Genomic DNA, 26,217 nt, shown 5'->3' with positions numbered 1-26,217 from the left:
CCTAGTTATTAAGCCTACAGCTAATGACAGTTTAAAGCATGATTGCATCTGCTTAAAGGATTTAATATGCTTATATTGCAGTACCACGTTCCAAATTCTGCTTGATCTCCGCTGTATGTTCGCCATAAAAACGATGTAGTTTTTTGTTGAATTTAGAGTTGCGCTCATTAATAAAGTCGACATCGGCATCATCGTTATAAGTACGTCTACGTGAATATTTCTTTCTACGTTCGATTTGTTGTTCCAGATCTTTGGCCATGTTGTCGATTGAAGATTTCTTATCCTTAACTAAACCTTGCAAAATAGTATTGGGTCCACCATAAAATGCTTCACCTAACTCCTCTTTCTGCTGTTCATATTTGGCCATATCGCGTGGTGGTAGATTCTTAACCAAACGATTGTATTGACGTGCTGTCTGTGCTTCGAATGTGGAGAAACCTAAATCGGGATTCTGTTTACGTTTCTTCTTTTCAATACGCTCAGCATCAACTGCTGATACAGACAATAACTTTAAGCGGTCATAATCCTTTCCTTGCTGTGTGGCCTCCTCCCGTGCCTTTTCATCTGCTATCAGCCATTCTGCTTGACGTCTACGCGCTTCCCAGTTGTTGGGTAACTTTTTGCGGGCATCCTCAGCAATAACTTCATGATTATTCTGCGTACGTGCCTCCTGTCGCTGTTTGTGCAATTCACGCAAACGAGCCTTACGCTCAGCCAGCTTTTCGGCTGCAGTTTTCTCACGAGGTTTCTCTGTTTCCATTTTTGTCGAGTTGTATAAATTTTATATTGATTGCGTGTATTACGCAGATATTGATGACTTCACCTTTATATTATCAATTTAAAACTAGTGTTGATCTGTGCGTTGTATTTGCTTATATTTATTCTTAAATAATTTAATCTCTACAATCTCACACTTTGTTTTACGTCGAAGTTTATTTAGTGGTTTATTTACTACCTGCTTCTTTTGATGAAGTCATTCACAATAAACTCATTGTTTAGTGTTGACAAATAACGAAATACAATAATCATTAATCAAAACAGTTTCTGCAACATGTAAAAAATGTATCATTGATAATTTTTTATGCATGAAAGGGATGTATTTAAATTGTAAATAATAAAAAATTTTATACTTTTTTGAAAATTTACATTACAAAAGTAAACTTGTTTTATCGTGAACAGCACACTGTCAATACCATCTTCATCATTGTGAATATACGCAATTAACAACTGCCAACACAAATAAATTATGGGAATTTCTTAGAGAATATTTAAAACTATTTATTATTAGAGAGTTTTCTATGCAATTTTAGTTTTAAAATGCAAAAAGCCAGCGGAAAAGAAACCTATCTTATCACAAATACTCTCAACTGTTTACCCTTTCTGCTGGACGGTCATTCAGTTTTGATAGATTTGCGAAACGAATCATCTGTGGCCGGACGTATTGATGCCACTGGAACTGATGGTTTTATGAATATCCACTTAATAGATGCAGTGTTTATAGATAGATATGGTCTTCAATATCCCTTCGAACAGTTTATGGTACGTCCACGTATGATACGTCAAATACATTTACCAGCACATTTAGATGCTGAAAGCGCCATACGTGATTGGCTGGACCACGGTCGGAAACCGATCAGGAAGGCGCCACAACAGCGAAAGGGAAAGATGACATTTAAAGAAAAACGCGCCAAGCAAAAACACATAGAGGTTTTGAATGAAATATCAAAAAACCAAAAATGATATTAGCGGCTAAGAAAATTAATAATTTTGTAAACAGTTAATTTTTTTTATGTTTTTTATTTTTAATACAAAAGCACTTTATTTAGTATTTATACGTATATTGACAATAAGTACTGCATATAAACCAAGCCTTGAAGTTAAGAGAAAATAAAAAATGATGATTCTTTAAATCAGTAATTCAAATAAATATTTGTGTACGCAATTACACAAAAAATTCACGGCGAATCTACACAAGATTCAAGTAAAGAAAATATATGTGATTATGTATTAATTGTGATGATGTTCTTAAATAAGTCCAAAAAGGAAGTAGGCAACTGGCAGTATAAGTGCAGCCTTGGCGTTGGAGAGACCAAAAGCAAATATAGCTAGCTTCCATATGCCATAGTAGAAAGCCAATTGAAGAGCAACATGTAAGGCCAACAAACTGTAAATAAAAAAGTAAATAATAACGGCATTTCAATTACTCATTGTAATTGCTTACATCTTATCCTTCTTTCTGGCAGCCGATAATGTTTTCGGTGATTCCTTGCTTAGATATTGACGCACGCCCATAATCGTGTTGAGGAAGTAGTCATCCCAAGCTAAATCGCCGATATCAATGAAAAATGTTTCACGATCACGTGGATCCAACTGCTTGGAAAGCGCCAACGTATGTTTACTGTCATAATGCCATTCAGTAAAAATAAATTTCTCCAAAGTATTCAACGAATTCCAGACACTTTTATGCAGGCGGATAAGGCTTTAAAAAAATTGTAAAAATTTAGTTAATATTCGCATGTATACATGTAGACAGAATTATATTTATGTACATACATGGGTCTGCCACCGCTAAGTTTGGTGACCAAGTCCAGGAAGAAACCGGGTATAAAGTGAAACAGTATAGCGCCTAAACGGAAGAGGAATAAGCTCTTGACCAACTTTAGATTTGGATACCTGAAAGAAAGTATACATATGTATGGTTAGAAAAAAATCCTTAGCGCAAACAATTATTTGCTTATTACCAAACAGCGGACACCAGCGGATATTCATGGAGGAATGCATTAATTTTATTTATCAAGAACTCGAAACGAAATGGCTTATACGTGCTGGAAGTGAGATGGAAAATTTGGAGCTCAGCTGGTTTGCCGGCGTTTTTGACTCTGAAATGGAAAGGAGAAAGAGAAATAATAAAATAATGTTGAAAATATATTTATAGGAATATTGTCTTAGAAGTATTTATTCGCAAAAATTTGTTATGTATTTCTTCAAAAAAGCAATTGTGGCGGGAAACAAGGATGATAGTTAACCCACGGATTTATAACCGTTGTGGGCACCGAAGGCGTAATCCCCTCCATAACTCAATCTGCCTGCTCTTGCATTAACGGATATTTTCATATGAGAATAAATCCGGCCAAATAGAGCGGCTTCGTAAAAGTACTTCAATATTGTTGGCTTTTTGTGCAATTGTATAGCACTTTCGTTGGGATTCGAACATGCCGTCTGTCTGTCTATATACCTCAGAATGCTATGCATAACACTTAAACAAGTTGAACTAAAGTAGCGTTCATTAAAGTGCTACTAATAGCGCGCTACTATGCTTGTGTAGAAATTCACCACACTACTAAATTCAGTTACTACGTGTGTATATGGAATGTAGCACGCTTTCAGGCGCCAATGTAGTGTAGGCAGAAATTGCGTGTGTGTTGTAAATAAAGACAGTGAAGCAAATTACAAATTATTTTTGCAAAAAAAAATAATTATGAAATTAGATGAATAATAATTGACATTTATGAAGGCATACAGAATAAAAAAATAATGATAATAATAAAAATATAATAATAATAATAATAGAAAAATAAAAATAAAAATTTAAAAATATTAAAAAATAGAAAAATGAAAACAAAAATTTAAAAAATAGAAATAAAAAAATTAATAAATAATAATTATAAAAATAATAATAATTGAAATAACAAATATGTAAGTTAACAAAATTTATTATAAACAATTTTTAAAGAAACTTCCATAAAACAATATTTGAAGAAAGTAAGTCAATTTTATTAAAATTATTGAAATAAAATTCCTTTATTATCCAAAAACCTATAAAATAGGTAAAAATACCAAAATAATTTTAAAAATTAAAAAGAAATAAATGTTAAAACCACAATTTTAAAAATGTGTACATATGTACATATATTACACAAAGGAAAAATTTGGAAAAAAAATTATAAAAAGAAACATAATAAAAAAATGTTAATAATAGAATTAAACAAATAAAAATTATATATGTATGTAAATACAAAATAATAATAAATTTAAATAAAAAATTATGTTAGCAAAATTTATTATAGTTATTATTAATTATTATAATTAATTATAAGAAAGAAAATAGATCTTATTAAAATAGAAAAAATAAAATTTAAGAAAAAGTAAATTAAAAAAAAATATAATAAAATAATAAAAAAAATATTAAAAAAATAAAGAAAAAAATAAAACATATTTAAACAAAAAATTTAAAGAAATTAAAAAAATATAATAAAACAAATAAAAGTTATTACAAGAATACATTAAAAAAAATTAAACGAAATACAAAATTAAAATAAGGAAATTTACCATAAAATAATATGTAAATAAATTGCTATAAAACTAAATTATAAGAAAGTTGATGTTACTAAAATAATTAATAAAAAACAAATAAAATAATAGGATAATAATTAAAACTATTATAATAAGAAAATATTAATAAACTATATACATATAAAGGGTGATTTTTTAAGAGCTTGATAACTTTTTTTAAAAAAAAAACGCATAAAATTTGCAAAATCTCATCGGTTCTTTATTTGAAACGTTAGATTGGTTCATGACATTTACTTTTTGAAGATAATTTCATTTAAATGTTGACCGCGGCTGCGTCTTAGGTGGTCCATTCGGAAAGTCCAATTTTGGGCAACTTTTTCGAGCATTTCGGCCGGAATAGCCCGAATTTCTTCGGAAATGTTGTCTTCCAAAGCTGGAATAGTTGCTGGCTTATTTCTGTAGACTTTAGACTTGACGTAGCCCCACAAAAAATAGTCTAAAGGCGTTAAATCGCATGATCTTGGTGGCCAACTTACGGGTCCATTTCTTGAGATGAATTGTTGTCCGAAGTTTTCCCTCAAAATGGCCATAGAATCGCGAGCTGTGTGGCATGTAGCGCCATCTTGTTGAAACCACATGTCAACCAAGTTCAGTTCTTCCATTTTTGGCAACAAAAAGTTTGTTAGCATCGAACGATAGCGATCGCCATTCACCGTAACGTTGCGTCCAACAGCATCTTTGAAAAAATACGGTCCAATGATTCCACCAGCGTACAAACCACACCAAACAGTGCATTTTTCGGGATGCATGGGCAGTTCTTGAACGGCTTCTGGTTGCTCTTCACCCCAAATGCGGCAATTTTGCTTATTTACGTAGCCATTCAACCAGAAATGAGCCTCATCGCTGAACAAAACACGCGCGCGAACACACATTTCGAACCGAACACTGATTTTGGTAATAAAATTCAATGATTTGCAAGCGTTGCTCGTTAGTAAGTCTATTCATGATGAAATGTCAAAGCATACTGAGCATCTTTCTCTTTGACATCATGTCTGAAATCCCACGTGATCTGTCAAATACTAATGCATGAAAATCCTAACCTCAAAAAAATCACCCGTTATAAAGGAATAAAAATGAAAAAAATATGAAAATGAAAAAAATATAAAAAAGAAAAAGAATAAAAAATAACAAAAATCATAAAAAAATTAAAAATAAAAAAAAATATTAAAAGAAAAAATTTCAAAATATTAAAAAATAGAATTGAAAAATATATACAAATTACAAAAATATATAAAGGAAATAAATTGAAATAACAAAAAAAAAATAAGTTAACAAAACTTATTGTAAAAAATATGTAAACAAATTATGAAAACGTAAAAATTGTCTAAATATACATACATCAATATTAAAAAAATCTGAAAATATTAAAAAAATTAATTAAAAATAGAAGTAAAATATTAAAAAATATTTTAAAAATTAAAAAAAAACTAAATGAAATATATAAAAAACAAAAAGATTACAAAGTACTGAAAAGAAAATTAAAAAATATATTTATGTATATTAAATAAAAAGTTCCAAAAATAAAAAAAGAAAAATAAAAAAATATTTAAAAAATTAGAAAAAAATTTACCAGCATTGAAGAAAAAAAATTAAAAAATAAAAAAAAATTATAAATTATTTAAAAAAGTTAAAAATAATAAGCGAAAAATATTAACAAAACTTAAAAAATAAAAACTATTGAAAAAATGTTGAAAAATAGCTATAATATAATATAATATAATATTAAAAAACAAAAATATTACATAGTACTGAAAAGAAAATTAAAAAATATAGCTTAAATGAAAAGTCCCAAAAACCAAAACAAAAAAAGAAAAAAAAAGTACTAAAAACTATTTTAAAAATTAAAAGAAAAACTAAATGAAACATCTTAAAAAAAAACATATAAGAGTTACAAAGTATTGAAAAAAATAAAAAATAGCTTTAAAAAATATAAAGAAATATTAAAAATTAAAAAAAATGAGTGAAAAATATTAACAAAACTTAAAAAATAAAAAGTTTTGAAAAAATTTTGAAATATAGCTATAATAAAGTGTTTCACAAAATAATTTGAATTTAAATTAATGAAAATTTAATAAAAAAAATCTATTTAAAAAAAATTAAAATAATATTAATAAAAAAATTAAACAAAATATTTTTTCACTTTCCAGCTCAAATTTATAATTATTTGGCACATTTTAAATGTTTAGATTTTCCCAAATCGAACACTGGAATTTTTCTGTTAATTTTCAATTATTATCACCCATTCGGCATACAACTTTGTGGTTACTTGTAGGTAAACAACATGCATATATAAAATTTTGCGTAAACCCGTAAATCATATGCACAAATAAACATAGATCACATGTGCATACATACACATATACATATGTATGTATATTTGAATGTTCATAAAAATTTTTGTATGAAAATACAAATAATAATGAAAATACATACACAAAGCGTCTGCAAAATGTTGCGTGACAACTTTGTATTGTCGGTTTATTTTTACGAGTACCTACTCGTATTTGTGTATGTACATATGTCTTTTTTGAGTGCCGGCTTTAATAGTCAATGACTTTGCTCCGCTAGAATTGTTTACACATACTAGTTTTGCTGAAACATAGCATGTAGTTATACTTACTTGAGCGCATTTACATAGTAACCGGTTGCGATGATTGCATTCACCACCACATCGACGGGTATGTAATCCATGATAATGGTCGGATCTAAAGGTAAACGACGCAGAATGCCACGAGAAGCGCCCATAAAGAAGCCTTGTGGGCCATTCTTTGAGATTGTCCAACCGGGCGTTGGCTGCTTCCAGGCGGCAGTGACTGCGAATGGGTGGAACAAAATGGAAATTTATTAACAATTAATAGTAATTATGTATCAAAATGTAGGCATGTATGCAATATACAAACAAAAATTAAGATTTCTTTTATTTGTCTTTAGCTTACTCATGCTTGGTCGCACAATGCCGCATGGAAAACGTGAGGCCACATTGGCCACTTCGTGTTCGGCCAAGTGTTTGGTGAACGTGTACGTGTTGGGATGATCTTTCAACAACCTGTTGATAACAAGTTTTCATATTAGTGTGATTCAAATTGATAATGCTTTACAAAAACAAACAAATAATATAATTAAAAATCGGCTTACTTGGGCTCTAACTCTTTGAGCGCCTCATCGCTTAGCGTTTCAGCCAAGTGTATGACCTTTTCTGGATCATCTGGAGATGGATATAGTTTCTCCTCCACTTCAGTAATATAGGAGTTTACATAAGCGCTGGAGACATGTACAATAGCCTGGAGAAAGTAGAAAAAATGCACCATGTATAAAATCATGTGTCCAATAAAAAAGTCTCTCATACAAGAAAGTCATTTAGGTCAGACAGTTTGTATGACAGCTATAGGAGAGAACACTTTCGCCGCTTTACTCATTGCTAAGGACGTAACCGTTGGCAAACGTCGATTCCGAAAGGTGAGCTACTCCTCTATTCATTCCGGCTGGAAAAATTGCGGCTCAGCCGGACCAGCTGTTTTACCTAACGAACGCGACACCTTACGCCATACCGATCTCGGTGATCCCCGAATAAGCGATCTCAGTTTGAAGATTCGACAAATGTTAAATCAACACAAGTGGACGAAATAGATAGAGCACTTGAAGTCCTGTAACCTCTCCACCGACGTGAATAAGCTGTGGACTACTGTCAAGGTTTTGTCTAACCCGAAGAGACATGATGACCGAGTTGAAATTCAACTCAATGGTCATGCCTCTTCGGACCCGAAGAAGTGCGCGAGCAAAATAGCGTCAATTTACCCTACACTTTTCGGCAGACAAAAACGCGTACCCGACGGCTATGCCAAAAGACTGCGCACTTTTGCTAATGAGGAGGTTCAGAATGTCATCAAAAAAGGCCGAATCCGTTGGCCCTAATGGAATCAACATGCTTATGTTAAAGCATGTATGCTCGACAGTAGTTTGTTACCTCCCCAAGATGCTGAAGCTGTCGCTGACCACTCTTCAAAGTGGTCCACTTCGGAAGAGTGGTCCCATTACTGGAAAATCTGCCAACAAAAGGAAGTCCTATCGTCCGACAACTCTCCTCTCCCCAGTAGTGAAGACCTTGTTACTCCCAACCTTCACTCACCACTTGAGAATAGCAAACCACCAGCATGGCTTGGAAAAGTACACAGTACCCCCACAGCACTTAGCGTCATAAACGCCCAGATAGGTCCTGGTCTTAACCAGAAACCGCCCTGTGAGAGAAGGATCCTCGTAGCGTTGGACCTGTCTCAAGCCTTTGACACAGTCAGTCACACAACGTTACTGCATACGTCCGACATTTCTAGCTTTCTCTCTTAACACTATCTTCCACTAAATCTATAACGACCATATTTACAAACTGGACGAAGGAGTACAGTCTTGACCTTAATATTGCAGTCTATGGCGCCAAGATTCCGACAGTCAATAATCTTAAAATTTTAGGTGTGATTTTTGACAGTCTATGCTCCTTCACTCCTCATACGACCATTATTGCCAAAGTACAGAGCCGCCACAAAATCCTCAAGTCGCTAGCCGGCAGCACATGGGGAACGGACAAAGAAACGTAGTTGGCAACTTACAAGGCAATCGGGCGGCCGGTACTTGCTGGAGCGGAACTGCCTCCTAGAACCATCAAGAGGTCATTCTGCTACTACATCGACGACATCAGACAATACGCCGACTAAGCTTCTGACAAGCACTGACCGTCATTCACAATGGAGCCATCAATACCTCCACCGACTCTCTTCCAATGAATAGCGAACTCAGAGCTAAACCACCATCCATTGCAGACGAAGAGCTCGAGTTTCAGCGAGGGACGAGAGTGACCCTTGCGGTAACTTAGTTCTGGATACTGTAACAGGTTAAACTCCGACTTATCCAGAATAGACCCTGATATATCCAATAAATGTATGTCCTGCGTCCAATGAATCTTTACATCTGACACCCCTCTCCTTTTGGTCCGACTTTGTCGATACAGCACGTTTCTTGAGCCTTCCGTTGGATGACGTCGACGACAACTTAGCTAATCCTTACCGTCCTAAACGGGGACTAGGTACCCGCTAAAACTACAGCTATTTGCTATAGGGATTCGATAACGATGGTTACTAAAAATTAGCAGCTTCTTGGGGAGAAAAGAAAGTCTGCAAAATTTCAGAGCGTTATCTCAAAAACTGAGGGACTACTTCGCGTATATATAGACGGACGGGCAAGGCTAAATTGGCAAATCTCTTCACGCTGCTCATTTATAGATATGTATGTATGTGGTTTCCATCCTTTCTTTCTGGCTGTAACAAATTTCGTAACAAAGTGTTCAAAACTCACCTCCAATTTGGACAGTTGCTTACACAACTCCACCACACGTCGTGTGCCCAATAAATTAATATTTGTTGTCTCTTTGAGTGATTGAAAAAAATCCAATGTGGCAGCAGAGTGGAAGACCACATGCACATTGTCGATCAACACCTGACGTTCCGTTTCGGAGATGCCCAAATGCTCTTGACCCACATCACCTTCAATGGGCACAATCTTATCGAAGCGCTTCTCATCGATTTTCAACTCTTTGAACTTGTCGAAAACGGAATTCTTGCGTATGTCTTCCAAACGTTGTGCCACCGTCTTGCCTTTTTTGGGACGCATCAGCAGATAGATGGTGCCGATTTCGGGTATATCGCGCAATAGCTTTTCAACAATGGTAACGCCCACAAAGCCAGTGGCGCCGGTAATGAAGACATTTTTGCCCGTATAAAATGCCTTGATGGGAGAAGCGAGGTTGCTGTAATGAAAATAAAGAGAAAAAGATTTATAGTAGTTATGTAGTTAATAAGTTGAAGTTGTTGTTGGAAATATTTGTGCAGAAAATTACTGCTAAAACTAGTTTGAAATGATAGGTGTCTTGTAAGTTACTATTTTTACATGTCAGAATGCTATTGGAGGTCTCAAAATATCTTGTAAAAATTGGTACTTCAAACATCCAAATAATTTTTGAGCGTTAATCCTTACTGCGTGGACTCCAACAGAGCTGACAGAACTGAAAAGTCCCACTGCCAGGGAGAGGCTAGCCTTATTGAGGACAAAGATCAGCTTTTGCGACAGCGCATGTACCGATTTTGTCCCAACGCTGCCCAAGCTTCCGTGAAGCCCAGCTATTTATTAGTAGACCGCTTGATGATACGGTAGCATCGATCCGCTCTTATTCTACCGATAGCGGCTCTAGGGCTTTAGAGCATGCGATTCCGATGTAGTCTGGTACCCATACCGGTCTTATCACAAAGGCATTTGATGCTATTGATAGCGGGGTTAGGCACTCTTCGATTGGCCCTGAACGCACTGTAGATGAGTTCAAGGCTTGTATCGCCGCTGTACTCCGGAGCAGTAAATCTACTGCTACCTTAATGGCTGCAACCTCGGCCTAGAAGACCACTTTCACAGCTATGTGCAGAATGGCGTTGAGTGCCATGGTTGGGGTGAACCTTAGTGCACCTCACATGTTGATGAGCGCCGACCATTGAACACTTTCGAGTTTCTTTGCTAGTGTGGTCTTTTGGAGAGTCCTCTACTACATAAAGACTCCATAGAACATAATGGGTTTCACTATGATGTCGTAGAGCCAGCGGACAACTTTCAGTAAGAGACCCCACCTTTTGCCAAAGGCTCTTCTACAGCAACAGAATTGTTCTATGAACCTGGGAACCATATTTCGGGTCGAAGGTACATCCTACGATCATTAAACAGTGTTGTTCCATAACATCAGTGCAGGTGTTTTCAGTGACCTTGGCGATATCATTAAGAAATCACGAACCAGCAATTTGACAATGTTAGATATTTTTGATTTCGCAAAGTCAATAAGAAAGTGTCGAGATATTTCTCCCGCGAAAGAGCAATGACCATTTGCATACACTATAAATAGGAAAAAGTTAAGCTTACTGAGAGCAGAGAGCTCACTAGACCTCTTGAAAATTTACTTTGAGCCAGTATGATCCTGTGGCTGTGCAGGCACTTTATAGGTAAACAATTTCGATTTTTCTTGCGAATATGGAACAAGCTATTGATAGGATAGTACTGGAAAGCCTCAACAAGTTATTACTGTGCATCCAACCGAAGCAGCCACACGCATGAAATAATGCTTCATAAATAACGAAATTTATTGATCATACGAACAATACAAAACAAAAGTTATGAAGCCGGCAGTACAGTAAGCTACAGAGAAATTAGAATGAAATGTTGAAAGTTATGAGTGAGTGCATCAAAAATCAAAACGAGTAAATCAATTTGCACATCAGCAACACACATACAAACGTTAGTCCATATGTAAATACGTAGTCATAAATATTAAATTTGCGCTTACGTAAAACCAATTTTGTTGCACTCAAAAACACAATTAGTTTGCTATAATTTTCACTGTCGTTTTATAGGGTGCATTGTTTAGACTTGTGGTTTTCAATAAGGCCATACTTTTTTCGTTGGAATTCGATGCTAACCTTGTTATTGGTGTGACGTTAATGCTGGTTTCAAGATAGACGAGATTATCTGCGACTTCGAAGTTATGACTGTGAACAGTGACGTGGGAGCCAAGTCGCGAATGCGACTACTGTTTGTTTGATGACAGGAGCATCAACATCAACAACAATATATATTTTAGAATAATTAAGGATATTTAGATAGATTATGTCGTCGAATGGATGAAAACACTCCAGCTCTGAGAGTATTCGATGCAGTACTCACCGGGAGAAGCAGAGGAAGTCCTCATTTTGTTGAAAATACCAGATGGAGAAGGACCTGGCTATACTTGGAATCTCCAAATGGCGCTAAACAGCGTAAAGGAGGAACGACTGGCGCGCTGTTCTAAACTCGGCTGTAACCGCGAAGGCGGTGTCTACGCCATTTAAGAAGAAGAGAGCTGCTGTGAAATCGAAGAAGTGCGCAGCATTTGAAGCTATGCCCATCTACTGTATGGCGGATTTTGTGGGCGGATTTTGGTTACGGGCATAGAAAATCCAACTCGTGCTTATTGAAGCCGAACGACCATCAAGTGTATTGCACGTTCGATGAATTTGGACGCATTCAATGTGGACGGCCACCGAATCCGAGTTTTACAAGAAAATTTTGTTCAGTAATGAAGCTCACTTATGGTTGAAGGTCCGTGAATAAAAAACATTTAAAAACTTGTCGCCGCGGAAGTGATGATAATCCACAAACCACTATTGAGACGAAATTACATCCAAAGTCATGTAACGTTAGTTAAAACAGTGTGCTATATGGGCAGAGGCAATCACTGGTTCATATTTTCTCAAAAATGAATTATTATGTTACATTCGATGAGGAACACTACAGCGCCTTGACTAAATACTTTACCAGCGCTGAATTGGAGGAGGTTGATGTGGACGACCTTTGGTTCCAACAAGACGATGGTACATGCCAATCAATTAATTTATAGAAGGAAACTTTTGGTGAGCGCATTAGCTCGCATCTTGAACATGTGACGCGGACTATTTTTTGTAGGGTTTGTAGGGTGCAGTCGCTTGTCTGCGCAGATAAAGGTGAGTCTACTAATGCCTTGGCAGAGAATATTCGGCTCGTCATTGCCTACCTACGGCTACAATTGCTGCAAAAAGTAGTAAAAAATTGGGCCTCTCGGCTGGAATTTATTAGAGCCAGTCACGGCAGTCATTATCATCATGTTCAAAATATAATGCCAACCCCTAACTATATAATAAAGCTGAATTCTTGACCTTAACAGTACATAAAATGCGTTTTAGTTCTGCTTGAAAATCAATTGTCTAAAAAAACACCCTTTACTTACATTGTATTTGTATCTTAATATGCTCACAATTAGATAACGTGTACATGATATCCAATCCATCTAACGCTTAAATGTTCCGCGCCGAGTAAACTTTACGTTAACGATCACTCTGAAACCCTCCAAAAAACTTTCCGCTTTGAAATTGTGTAAATATGATTGCTAAATCGAGATTCATAAGCATTTAAAATTTGAAGTGAAAGTTACGACATGCAAAGCTATTAACTGGCTATCTGTTGATATTATACTTGTATAACTATATGGTCAAACACATCTAAATTATTTATTTATGCGCGAAGTGAATTTACATATGTACATATTTACATATGTATATATGTATTATATAAAAATGTTTGACATTTTTATGTTTTTAGACCTTTTTTATGCTTCTCAACTCTGCCTTTAAGCTATTCGGATATATGTACATATGTTTATCTGTAAACACAAATACAAACATATAATTGCGTTTATTTAGTTTTTATTTTTCCTCTATTGGATAAATTAGTATTTTGTACGCCACTTGGACTTAGATTGAAGTTCAAATGCCAATCGTCAACAGTGTGCACTTGGTAAGACAGGTTTTTACAACAACAAGTTGTTGCTTAACTTTTTGTGATTACATAGTAGAAAACGAGTTAATACAAATTAAAGTTTTTTTGGTTTTAAGAAATTGCAATTGCTTGGTTTTAGCCTGGTATAGAGAGCTATTATATGATTATATGATTTATAGTTAACAAGTGAAGTCCAAGTATGAGTGGATCTTATATTTAGTAGAATATTGGAATATACTTTGAATTGTTTTATAAATCGAACTGTTTTCAATATTTCAACTTTATAACGAGGATCTTAAGTATATAGCGGGATAAGAATATAAGAAGTAGTTTGTTAGATAGCAAATTCTAGTTAAAAGTGGGTTGAACACCGGTGTTTCACTTAGAAACTCTGGGAAAATATATACAGTCACGCCTATCGTATGTCTGGCGAATGATAGTTACTACATTATTGGAGATTTCTGACATAATTGGGCATTTACTGAGGTGATCTAGTAACCGATGCCCAGAACATACTGAAATTATGGAGGGAACAGCTCTTCAGCCTGCTGAATGGCACTGAAATCATAGTACCAGAATATGGTGAACGTGATTCCTCAATCGATGACAATGGCGCTGACGTTCCATTACCCGACCATGAAGAAGTTCGAATAGCAATAACACGTCTAAGAAACAACAAAGCGGCGGGAGCTGATGGATTGCCGGCCGAGCTATTCAAATATGGCGGCGAAGAACTGAAAAGAAGCATGCATTAGCTTCTTTGTAGAATATGGTTGAACGAAGGCGTATTGTGTGAAAGGTTAAAGTCCAGCGTCAACAAACTGATTGGACCTTATCAGTGTAGCTTTAGGTCTGGAAACACTGAGCAGATTTTCACCAGACGCCTAACCTTGAAAAAGGCCCGACATATACATGTGACTTCTTCAATCTACTCCTGAGGAAAATAATTCGACCTGCAGATCTGAATACAGAAGGTACAGTCTTCTATAGGAGTGTACAGCTGTTGGCGTACGCCGATGACATTGATATCATGGGCCTCAACAACCGCGTCGTTAATTCTGCTTTTCCCAAACTGGATAAGGAAGCAAAGTAAATGAGGGAAAGACGAAATATCTCCTGTCATCAAACAGACAGTCGACTTGGCTCCCTCGTCACTGTTGGGAGTCATAAATTCGAAGTCGCAGATTCGTCTATCTTGGAACCAACATTAACTCCAATAACAACGTCAATAATAACTCTTGCCAACAGGTGTTATTGCCAAACTCTACAAGTCACTCATCATTTCCGTCCTGCTATATGGACGATGGCAACATCTGATGAGTCGGCGTTACGAGTTTTTGAAATAAAGGTTTTGCGGAAGATTTATGGTCCTTTGCGCGTTGGCCACAGCGAATACCGCATTCGATAGAACGATGAGCTGGACGAGATATAATTCAGCAAATTAAGAGACAGTGGCTACGCTGTGTAGGTCATGTCGTCCGAATGGATGAAAACACACCAGCTTTAGAAATATTCGACGCAGTACCCACCAGGAGAAGCAGAGGAAGATCTTCACTCCGTTGGAAAGACCAGGTGGAGAAGGACCTGGCTACACTTGGAATCTCCAAATGGCGCCAAACAGGTAGAACGACTGGCGCGCTGCGGTAAACTCGGATATAACCGCGTAAGCGATGTCTACCCCATAAAGAAGAAGAAGAATATATCTGTACGCGAAACTATGCGATTAGTTATAAAACTTAACAAAGTTGTCTGTAAATTGCGCAATATCAATACAGAACAGCAAACTCGAGGTTATAAGCTTTGTTTGCGTTCATTTCTAACGGGTGATTTTTTTGAGGTTAGGATTTTCATGCATTAGTATTTGACAGATCACGTGGGATTTCAGACATGGTGTCAAAGAGAAAGATGCTCAGTATGCTTTGACATTTCATCATGAATAGACTTACTAACGAGCAACGCTTGCAAATCATTGAATTTTATTACCAAAATCAGTGTTCGGTTTTTTTTTTTTTTTTCGGACAAATTTTGTTCAGCGATGAGGCTCATTTCTGGTTGAATGGCTACGTAAATAAGCAAAATTGCCGCATTTGGGGTGAAGAGCAACCAGAAGCCGTTCAAGAACTGCCCATGCATCCCGAAAAATGCACTGTTTGGTGTGGTTTGTACGCTGGTGGAATCATTGGACCGTATTTTTTCAAAGATGCTGTTGGACGCAACGTTACGGTGAATGGCGATCGCTATCGTTCGATGCTAACAAACTTTTTGTTGCCAAAAATGGAAGAACTGAACTTGGTTGACATGTGGTTTCAACAAGATGGCGCTACATGCCACACAGCTCGCGATTCTATGGCCATTTTGAGGGAAAACTTCGGACAACAATTCATCTCAAGAAATGGACCCGTAAGTTGGCCACCAAGATCATGCGATTTAACGCCTTTAGACTATTTTTTGTGGGGCTACGTCAAGTCTAAAGTCTACAGAAATAAGCCAGCAACTATTCCAGCTTTGGAAGACAACATTTCCGAAGAAATTCGGGCTATTCCGGCCGAAATGCTCGAAAAAGTTGCCCAAAATTGGACTTTCCGAATGGACCACCTAAGACGCAGCCGCGGTCAACATTTAAATGAAATTATCTTCAAAAAGTAAATGTCATGAACCAATCTAACGTTTCAAATAAAGAACCGATGAGATTTTGCAAATTTTATGCGTTTTTTTTTTTAAAAAAGTTATCAAGCTCTTAAAAAATCACCCTATACATTGAAATACATTTTGCATCTTCTTCAAGTCGGTTTCTTGAACTCTACAACCATGTTACATAAGAATACCTGCTACAGATGACGTAAGAAATCGATTTATTGCTTTATGATGTTTGAAGTCTCGTCCGTTTAATATTGCAAAATGAACATTGCGTTGGTTAAGTAATATTTGTAGTAATAAAGCAATAAATAAGTATGTGTATGTATAACCACATACACGCATATATGTGTGTATAGTCCGAAAATAGTTTAGAAAAAGCAAACTTCCTTATATTACAAAAAAATTGTGTGCTTGCTGAACGCCGCTTCCATTGTGCGCACCATTAACTCTGCTCGCAAGTCAAGCATGGCAGTGCGCATGCGCATTCGCGTAGCCACTAGTGAAAGCAGAAAGTCGTTACCCAACCAACCGCTAATGCTACGAGCAAAAATTATTAGCAAACTGGCAGGTATAATAACTAACGGCGAGAGTCAAACGGTAGCAATAACAAAAACATACACACTCGCTAAATCAGAAATGTAAACATGAGCACATCGCCATAAAACACGGCCGATAGAAACAGATCGTGCGCTCATGCATGCAGATGAGACCAACGAAGAAACCGATATTCGTGTGGCAGATTTCTGGCTCCTGTTGTAAAAAGAGTAGCCCACAGCGAAGCGCTGTTGCGCTTCAAATCTAGTCGATGAGCAGATAAGAAAGTGCTGTAGGTTGTACATAACTGTTGTTTAGGCTAGGTTTTCGTCTAATTTGTAGTAGTAACAATAATTGGACCTTGCAACACTTGCTCGACTAACGGTGCGCTGTATTAATTAGTGGCTTTCGTGTAGTGTACTTTAATTAGCGAGGAAATAATGTATGGTTTTATGCTTGTAATTTATAATTATTATTTTTTGAGTTTCTATTATTAATTTTTAGTGGGAGGATGCCGTTCATTAAAAATCCATATTTGCATGCGTGACTCTGATGTGTCTGTAGTATATAAATATGTATATTTGTACTAATATTTAAGCATATTGAATTTACAGAATTACTTTTCTTGAAGCTTTTTAATTAATTAATGTATTAGTTTGCTATAATTATAAAAATTGCTGAAGAAATGCAGCAGAGTGTGAATTCGGAATGTTGAGTGAATAAAATTATAATGAATATGAGTGTAGGCCGATGCTCGGCACGACCTGGGGGCTTTCTCCCCTCTCGTGCACTGGTGCTGGACAGCTATTTTTACACCAATTCTGTTCTATGTTGCAGTAGTATGGTGGACAGGCGTACTGAAATCCATCTACCGAAAGCCTATGGAAAGGGTTCAGAGGCTCGTTTTACTGTGCGTTACGGGAGCTTTAAGAACAACACCAATGGTAGTTCTTGAACTGGTACTAAACCCACCACCTGCGCAGCAAAATCAGCAGACGACTATTGGCCGCAGGAGAATTTACATACCATATAGAATATTCGGGCAAAGCTCGGTGGTTAATGGCGGTTGGGAAAACACCCACTACATGACCCCATTTTCCAACTGGGAAAGAAGGTTCAAAGTAAAAATAGAAAAAGGTATGTTAGCTACGCTCAACACTCTAAACATCTATACGGATGGCTCGAAAATGGACCATAGAGTTGGTGCGGGAATATACTGTCCAGAGTTAGGCATAAGTCAACCTTTTAAGTTGCCGGACCACTGCAGTATATTTCAAGCTGAGTTCTTTGCTATTGCGAAAGCTGTGGAGCTGGCCTCTAATGCACCTGCAGGCAATTCCAGAGTACACATCTACGTAGACAGCCAAGCAGCAATCAAGGCAGTAACCTCGTATCGTATATCGGCCAGAAGTGTATTGGGCTGCATGGAAAGTATTGCCAGAAATAAGCATCTTCTCTTCTACTGGGTTCCAGGTCACAAAGGGCAATGAAATAGTGGACAAGATTGGCAAGAATGGTATACGGCTAACAACCGTAAACCCTGAACAGAAGTATAGTCAAGAAAATCGAAACTCGACGGAACGAGCTACCTGAATGCAAAACTGCAAAAGTCATCTGATCGGAAGTGCAAACATTTCCTATCGGCACTCGATAAAAAAGACTTTAGCAAAATGATCGGAATATTACTGGTCACTGTCTGGTGGCGACACACGCCCTCAGAATGGGGCTGGCAGATCGAGAAGACTGCAAGAAATGTCTAGAGCAAGGCAGCAGTGAAACAGTGGAGCATCTCTTGTGCACTTGTCTCGCATTGGCAAAACTACGCTCTAAGCATCTGGGGTATGATACACTGGAAGAGGTATCGATTGTGAGGCCACAGAGTCTGTTCAAATTCACGTCAAGCAGGCATCTTAAAAGATAACTACACCTCATGTACCTAGTAACTGAACTCCATCTGGTATCGAAAAGGCCGAAAACTGGTCTATGCGTGGCTTATTGGCCTACCAGGTTAACGTAACCTAACCTAAGAACAAATTAAATCAAGTTAGCCAAAAAAATAACAAAACGACGAATCGAACTGGTAAGTACCGAAGGGTTTCTGCTGTGAGCAGAGTACCGAAGAAGATCCGAATGAGTCCATCACCCATTGCGCGCTATGATTGAAGCTGTACCCATCTATTTTATGGAATATTTTAGGAAAGGATCTTGGTTTGTGGGCTTATGAAACCCAACTGGTGAAAGAATTGAAGCTGATTGACTATCAAGCGCGTCGCACTTTCGGTGAATGAACCCAAAACGAGATGGCCACCGATCCCGATTTTCAAAATCAAACTTTGTACAGGGATGGAGCTCACTTTTGTTAATGTCGCATTTGGAATGATGATAATTTACAAGCCAAAACATCACTATTTGGTGTTTTTTTACGGGTAGAGAGAGTCAGTGGTATATTTATCTCCAAAAATGGTCTCTAAGATCGCGCGATTTACAACACTGCCTTATTATTTGTGGGGTTATGTAGAGTTTGACTGCATAGATAAGCCCCTTGACGCCTTGGAAGAGAATTTTCGGCGCGTTATTGCTACAAAAAGCGGTCGAAAAGTGGGCCTCTCAGCTGTAAAATATTCGAGCCAGTTTCCCATACAAGAACATGATTTTGATTAATCAGTTTGTATGACAGCTATATGCTATAATATGAGCCATAACGATATCTCAAAAGCTGAGGGATTAGTACGCGTGTGTACAGACAGGCCGGACAGACGGACATGTCAAACCTAATATACCTAGTCCAGTGTATAAAAATTCATATATAAGAACTCCTATATATTTTATATTCATCTAATGCTTCAACTTCAGTAAAAACAGAGAATTTATATTCCACTCCAGCCCTGCGAACTCGGACAGCAATGAGTCATATTTTTTATTGTGCAGGCACTTGAGCAAGGCTGTAAAATACCAAGCGCTTATCTGCATACCTGTCCCACTTAACTCTTACTACGAGCTGTGCTAATCAACAAATTAAACTTTGATTTGAGAAAAATATTATTTTGTTATTATAACAAATAAGATAAGACCAGAATATGCATAAATAATATGTGTGTATGTATATACAAATATAGTTATACAATATATATTCTTATATGAAAAATTATTATTTTTTTTAGATAATTCAAAGTAGAAGGGAACTCGCTAAATATCAAATTTTTAGAAAAAAGGTTGAGAGTAATGTGTATATTACATAAGCCCGCATGCATTTAATATATTAGGTAATTATAAATGTTTTTACTTCAGCAGAATAATAATATTTGACATAATAGTGCTTCACTAAACAGGAACTAAATAATGAGAGTGAACTTAATGAGTCTAAAAAAATAGCGAGGAACTTGAACTTTGAAGAAAAAAATGAATTTTAATGCCAAGGGTTTTATTGCCACGCGTTTCATAATTATACAAATGTTTTTATGTAATTAGTAAATAAGCCTAGAGTTAAAAATAAAACACTTATTTGTCAGGTTTCTATTATTAGCAATTTTTGTTATTGGCATATTATTATTGCTTCGACGGCTGCAAACGTAAAAATCCTATATCTAGGCCTTGAAAAATCGTCTAACTTGTAGAGACCGAAATATTGGGTAGTCGAAAAAGTTTTTTCGTATTTTGTCAAAAGATTGAGTTGCAGTCGTATATCTCCAGTGCTACCAATCACATTGGGTCATACCATGTAATATTGGAAAGGTGAGATTTTAAGCTTCATTTAACGAAAAAAGAAGAATTAAATTCGAGGAATTTGAAAAAAAGTTACAGCTGATCAAAAATTATTGAAAATAATGAAGAAATTCGCTATATTTTGAAATTTGTTTTATAAAAAAGTGAAGAATGCCACCAATGAAAATTGTGAAGATTACGGAGCCGAAGCTGTATCAGTTCGTGTAGCACAACTATGGTTCGCCCGCTTCCGTTCTGGAAATTTCGATGGGAAAGATAAGATGCAGCTTGTTCTGGGCGACCTATCGTTGAAAAAGTCGATGAAATTATGGAAAAGATTGACCAGGACCGTCATCGCTAAGGAACTTAATATTCATCATCAAACGGTTTTGAATCATTTAAAAAAAAGCTAGCTACAAAAAAAAGCTAGATATTTGGGTACCACAAGAATTGTTTGTGAAAAATTTAATGTTAATTCGGTCCAAAATCGGCGATTCTTTGCTGAAACGAAATGAAATCGAACCATTGCTGAAGCGAATGGTAACAGAAGACGAAAAGTGGATCAAATACGACAATAATAACAAAAAATGCGAAAAATATTATGGTCCAAGCGTGGTGAAGCTCAACAAATGGTATCAAAGCCAGGATTGACGCCTCGAAAGCTTATGCTGAGTGTTTGGTGGGATTGGAAAGGGCTCATCCACTATGAGCTGCTTCAGCCTGGTCGAGCGATTGATTCTACATTTTACTGTCAACGACGGATGAGATTGAAGCAAGCAATCGAAAAAAACGGTCAGAACTGATCAACAGAAAGGGCTTCGTCTTCTATCAGGACAACGCTAGACCACACACATCTTTGATGACTCGGCAAAAGCTGACAGAGCTTGGTTGGGAAGTTTTGATGCCTGCACCATATAGCCCTGACCTTGCACAATCAGACTACTATTTGTTTCGATCAATGCAGAACTCTCTTAATGGAGCAAAGTTGGCTTCAAGAGAAGCTTGTGAAAATTACTTGTCGCAGTTTTTCGCCGAGAAACCAGAAAAGTTTTACACTGATGGAATAATGTCTCTAGCGGAAAAATGGCAAAAAATGGTCGACCAAAATGGTACCTTCATATATATTTGGTTCATTAAAGTTCAATATAAAAAAAAAATAAGTTAAAGTTTGATTAGAAATACCAAAAGACTGCCAATATTATCCATCCTAACAGCTGCTAATATCACCTGATAAAGCATTTGATCTACGTGCAATCAATCAAATGCAAACTAGAGAATGAGTGAAATCGCATGGCTCTCTCTGAGAACTCTTAAGTTCTCTTTTTAACATTTCTATCTCTCAACAATTTTTCAGTAATATGAACTGAACGTCAATTTGCCGGTTATTAATGACAGTTCATGGAATGAAATCTGGCCGGCAAAAAGTAGTGCAAGTGATTTAATTGCTTTTGTTTACGCGATGTATATTTACATATAAGGTAAATACATACTTGAATATGTATATATAAGTATGTATATACATTAGGATGGGTAATAAAAAAAATTCGCTTGGCAGTAAATTTCGTACAAAACCATTTGTTTTCCAATTAAAAAAGAATTGAGTTATAAAATTCATAAAAAAACAACTTGCTTTAAAATAATCATATTTTTACTCTTAATATCTTTTAAAAGGTTAGGTTTTCGAAAAACTCGTAAGAGACCATCCTGGAGAGCATTCAATTTCCTGAAAAATCTAGTGCCGACGGATCATTGAAGGTCAACAACTGCGGCAAGGAGGATGGCAGCCAGAACTACATATTTCAAATAAACAAGTATGCCATGAACATTTTCAGAAAGATAGCGTTTATCATTATTATTATTATTTCAAAGCCGCAACCCGGCCGATAATAATTTAAACACGCTGGAGGAGCTGGAGAGTGGTCGAGAGGAATCTATGTGGCATTCTAGAAGCCACCTTGAAACTCCATGATGCAGAAGTGAGTGAACCGAAGATGCAACCCGATCCCCAAGAAGAAGTCTGACCTTAACAGAGTACCTAGGTTCTTCAGACAAACCTGCATAAAAGCAACGTTGAATTCGCCGAGCTCCTTCTCTATTTAGATGAGATCAACTAGTATGCGGCTTTAGTTCAAAACTCATGGATAACCTCGGGAAACATGGCACAGAAGCTTCGGGAAGAAAGCGTTTACCTTCATCTTAAAAAGCGCAACCGGGCAGATATTAATTCAAGCACGCTCGAGTAGATGGATAGTGGTTGGGAAGGATGTACATAGGTGGGAGGTACTTTGAAGCTGCTTGATGCAAAAGAGAGTAAACCGGATATGCAAGCGGAAGCAGAACCTGCATAAAAGCAAAACCGCTTTTGCCGAGTTACTTTTCAATTTAGAGAAGATCGACTAGGCTTTAGTTCAGAAATTACGGATAACCGCGGGAAACATGGTTTCGGGATTAAAGTCGCCGATCTGTGTACTATACAGATGTACAACGCAAGCAAGCTAAAAACTGTCATACTGGTAAAAAGAAGTATGCATTCCACAACTCCCTGTAAGGCAGAGGACATTCCCGTTTCAAATAAGAATAATAAGAAATTTTCGGAGTGGTGCCTTAGCACCAATTTTTCAGAGTACCAAGCGAAAAATATATATTCGATTGTTTTTGGGTCACCCTAATACATTCATATTTACATATGTACGTATACCCTACTAAATCATCAACTCAATTTACTTTAATTAATTTTTATTCCACTATGAGACGCTATAACGCCGCGTTGGCGCTTTTTTAACACACAAGATTGCATCGTTTCGGTTGCTGCCAGTTGCCGACTGACCTTGATGCACGATGAACTGCAACATACGAGCACAGCTACAACCTAGAAGGCCATGCAGTCGAGAACGTGTTGCAAGCTGTTTTCGGAAAATTACTGCAAACAGTTAATTACCGAAAATAGGCATAAAAACAGAACCAGTATAAAAAAAAAATAAAATTAAAAAGAATAATGTCTGTTTTTGAAATTACAAAAACAAAGCAATATTAACAAAAAGAAATTTAGTGGACTATGAAATTATTAACCGCCCACAAGCGCGCTATTAAACATGCGGAAAAAACCTACAGTACTCAATAAGTATGTTTAAAGAGAGACAAGTGTACGATATGAAGTGCCCAGCCCTACAATAAAAACAAACTCCAACGAGCATAACAATAAGAATAAATACAACAAAAAAAATGAGAAAATGTTATATATTCTACAACTTACTCGGCCATTTTCGTGCTGATGTCGCTGCTTGATCTACAAAATATGCAGTGCTCTTGTTGATGTTGTTGTTCTACCGCTGTTGTTGCTGTTACACTCTTTTACTTCACTAATCTCTATTTACTAGCGTATTAAAACATGTGAGACTTTCACGTCCCGCAAGCGAACCTAAAAGCAAAAACCAAGTAAATATGTATGTAAGCACATACAAATATGTATTTATGCATGTGTGTATGTAAGTCTTTCTCAAAGCTCGTCAAAAGAAGATTGCTGTACTCGCATTCTTTTCGGCATATATTATATGTATGTGCACAACAACACTAATAAGACTTCACTGTTAGCCGCGCTTTTTGTTTATTCACACTTGTCTCAATTGTTGTTGCTAGTGTTGTTTTTGTTGTTGTTTTGCTGCTACAGCTGCCGCAGTATCGTGTGTGAATCAATTCGGCAAATATTCAGTGCGCTGCGCCACACAAAAATACCAAAAAAATACAACCGGTGTATATGACAGACAACAACAAAAGCAACAATTCAACAAATAAAAAATGAGTTGAAGAAAAAAAAATTCGAAAGTATTTATGGCTTTTACGTCAAACTCTTTTCGATTGCATTTCGTTACATTTGTTGTTTTTGTTTATAATGGAGCCTTTGTATTTTTATACGCGCAGCTACTGCAGTATTTTTTTTTTGTATAATACCTTTTTTTTATCTACACTGCGGCAATATAAATAAGGTCTAACATGAGATTCTCGCGTTGACACACAGTGTGGCTATTTTTATTGCGCACAAAAATCACGAACGACGCGTTTCGCGGCCAAAGTTGAACTGAATCGGCGCAAATGACTACGGCAAGCTTTAGTAGCCGAACTTGGTTGGCGCACTTGGTAGCGTAATGTGTTTGAAAGCTTTGAAAAAGAGTAGTAAATACAAAAAAGCACAAAAAGAAATGAATGCAGCTTATTTTATTTATTTATTTTTTTTTTAATATAACTATATTTATAAGAGTGGCAGTGATTTTAACTTAATTTTTGTATGAAAAATTAGTTTAAAAAATTAAAACAATAAAAAAATTTATTAATATTAAATTATTATATAATTAAAATTAAATATAAATAAAATTAAAAAATTAAGAAACAAAAAAATTCATAAATAAATAAAAAAAATAAATGTAAAAAAATTGAGAAATTATGTTTAAAATAATGTTTTTATTGAACGCTGAAAAATTAAATAAAAAAATTAATAAATAGTACGTTTGATAAAATAATTAAATTAGAAATATTAATAGTAATAATAAAAACTAAGATGAAATATTTCAATATAAAAAAAACTTTTTCTTTTAATATTTTTTCTAATAATTGATAAAAAATATTAATAAAAAAATAATTAAAAAAGATATTTCGATCCATAAAATTATTGTATAATACTTGTATGAGGCATATTAATAGCGATAAAAAATAGGATATAGTATCCCAAAATTAATAAAATTTATTTTTATTTTTTTTTTTTAATATTTTATCTAATAATTAATAATCATAAACAAAAAGACCGGTAAATAATATTGGCATGTCAGAAATGAAAAAATTAATAAATAAATAAAAATAATATAAAGAAATAAATAAGTTTAGTTGATATGTTAAAAATACTGTTGCAATTGTATGCTGATAAATTAAAAAAAAGAAACATTAATAGATAAATAATAAAATATTGCGATCTTTAAAAATAAATAAAAGAGAAATATTAATAATAATGATAAAAAAATACGAAATATTATTTCTATATAAATAACCTTTGTTCATATACATATTTTAAATATTTGATCTAATAATTAATAATCATAAAAAAGACCTTTAAAAAATATTAAGCAAAAATATTAATCACAAAAAGATAGATATTAATGTTTTATATTTTTTATTGCTCTTAAATAAAAATAATAAAATATAGTACATAAATATTAACTTGTAAATTACTCTTTTGATAAGAATTTTTTTGTAATATTATTTAAATTTAGTAATGTTTTTTTTTACAAATTTAAATATGTATTTATAATAAAAAATATTTCTAATTTTAATAAAGTACCAAATAAAATAAAAGCTTATGTGCCTATAAAATAATATTTCACTCCAGTACTAAAAAATACAAAGCTGTTATTTCGCCCACAAGCATTGCATACATTTAGGCGTTCATAAATAAATACATTTTTTGTATCACATGTTATTATGCCGTTAAATTCGAAAATGGTAAAGCCGGAAATTAACATACAGCCATATATTCCCACTACCAACAACTATCATTTCGCTATTCATTCTTTCTTTACCTGCTTTTCTTATCCTCTCATAATTTCCATACTTGCTAACTGATCTTTCCTTTAATCT

At 35.4% G+C, this 26,217-nt stretch overlaps 3 protein-coding genes across 3 annotated transcripts; 1 reads left to right on the top strand and 2 right to left on the bottom strand.

Annotated features, from left to right (window-relative positions):
- Nucleotides 1–3: 3 nt before the first annotated feature.
- Nucleotides 4–809, bottom strand: LOC105226697 (pre-mRNA-splicing factor Syf2). Its single transcript, XM_011205703.4, has one exon. It carries the CDS (start codon nucleotides 758–760, stop codon nucleotides 71–73), a length of 690 nt encoding a protein of 229 aa, XP_011204005.1. The 5' UTR covers nucleotides 761–809; the 3' UTR covers nucleotides 4–70.
- LOC105226696 (putative fatty acyl-CoA reductase CG8306) lies at nucleotides 780–24,687 on the bottom strand. Its single transcript, XM_049451565.1, has 10 exons — nucleotides 24,544–24,687; nucleotides 23,849–24,013; nucleotides 9,697–10,147; nucleotides 7,489–7,634; nucleotides 7,290–7,399; nucleotides 6,974–7,166; nucleotides 2,742–2,879; nucleotides 2,554–2,673; nucleotides 2,222–2,479; nucleotides 780–2,164 (listed from the first exon to the last, which is right to left on the bottom strand). The coding sequence occupies exons 2-10, from the start codon at nucleotides 23,854–23,856 to the stop codon at nucleotides 2,026–2,028; spliced, it is 1,563 nt and encodes a 520-aa protein (XP_049307522.1). The 5' UTR covers nucleotides 23,857–24,013; nucleotides 24,544–24,687; the 3' UTR covers nucleotides 780–2,025.
- On the top strand, nucleotides 1,206–1,927 carry LOC105226695 (U7 snRNA-associated Sm-like protein LSm10). Its single transcript, XM_011205701.4, has one exon. The coding sequence runs from the start codon at nucleotides 1,318–1,320 to the stop codon at nucleotides 1,738–1,740; it is 423 nt and encodes a 140-aa protein (XP_011204003.3). The 5' UTR covers nucleotides 1,206–1,317; the 3' UTR covers nucleotides 1,741–1,927.
- Nucleotides 24,688–26,217: the final 1,530 nt, after the last annotated feature.

The sequence above is a fragment of the Bactrocera dorsalis genome, chromosome 3 (assembly GCF_023373825.1).
Source record: "Bactrocera dorsalis isolate Fly_Bdor chromosome 3, ASM2337382v1, whole genome shotgun sequence".
Taxonomy (NCBI): Eukaryota; Metazoa; Arthropoda; class Insecta; order Diptera; family Tephritidae; genus Bactrocera; species Bactrocera dorsalis.
Note: the sequence above shows the minus strand (reverse complement) of the source record. Positions and strands in the feature narration are given on the sequence as shown.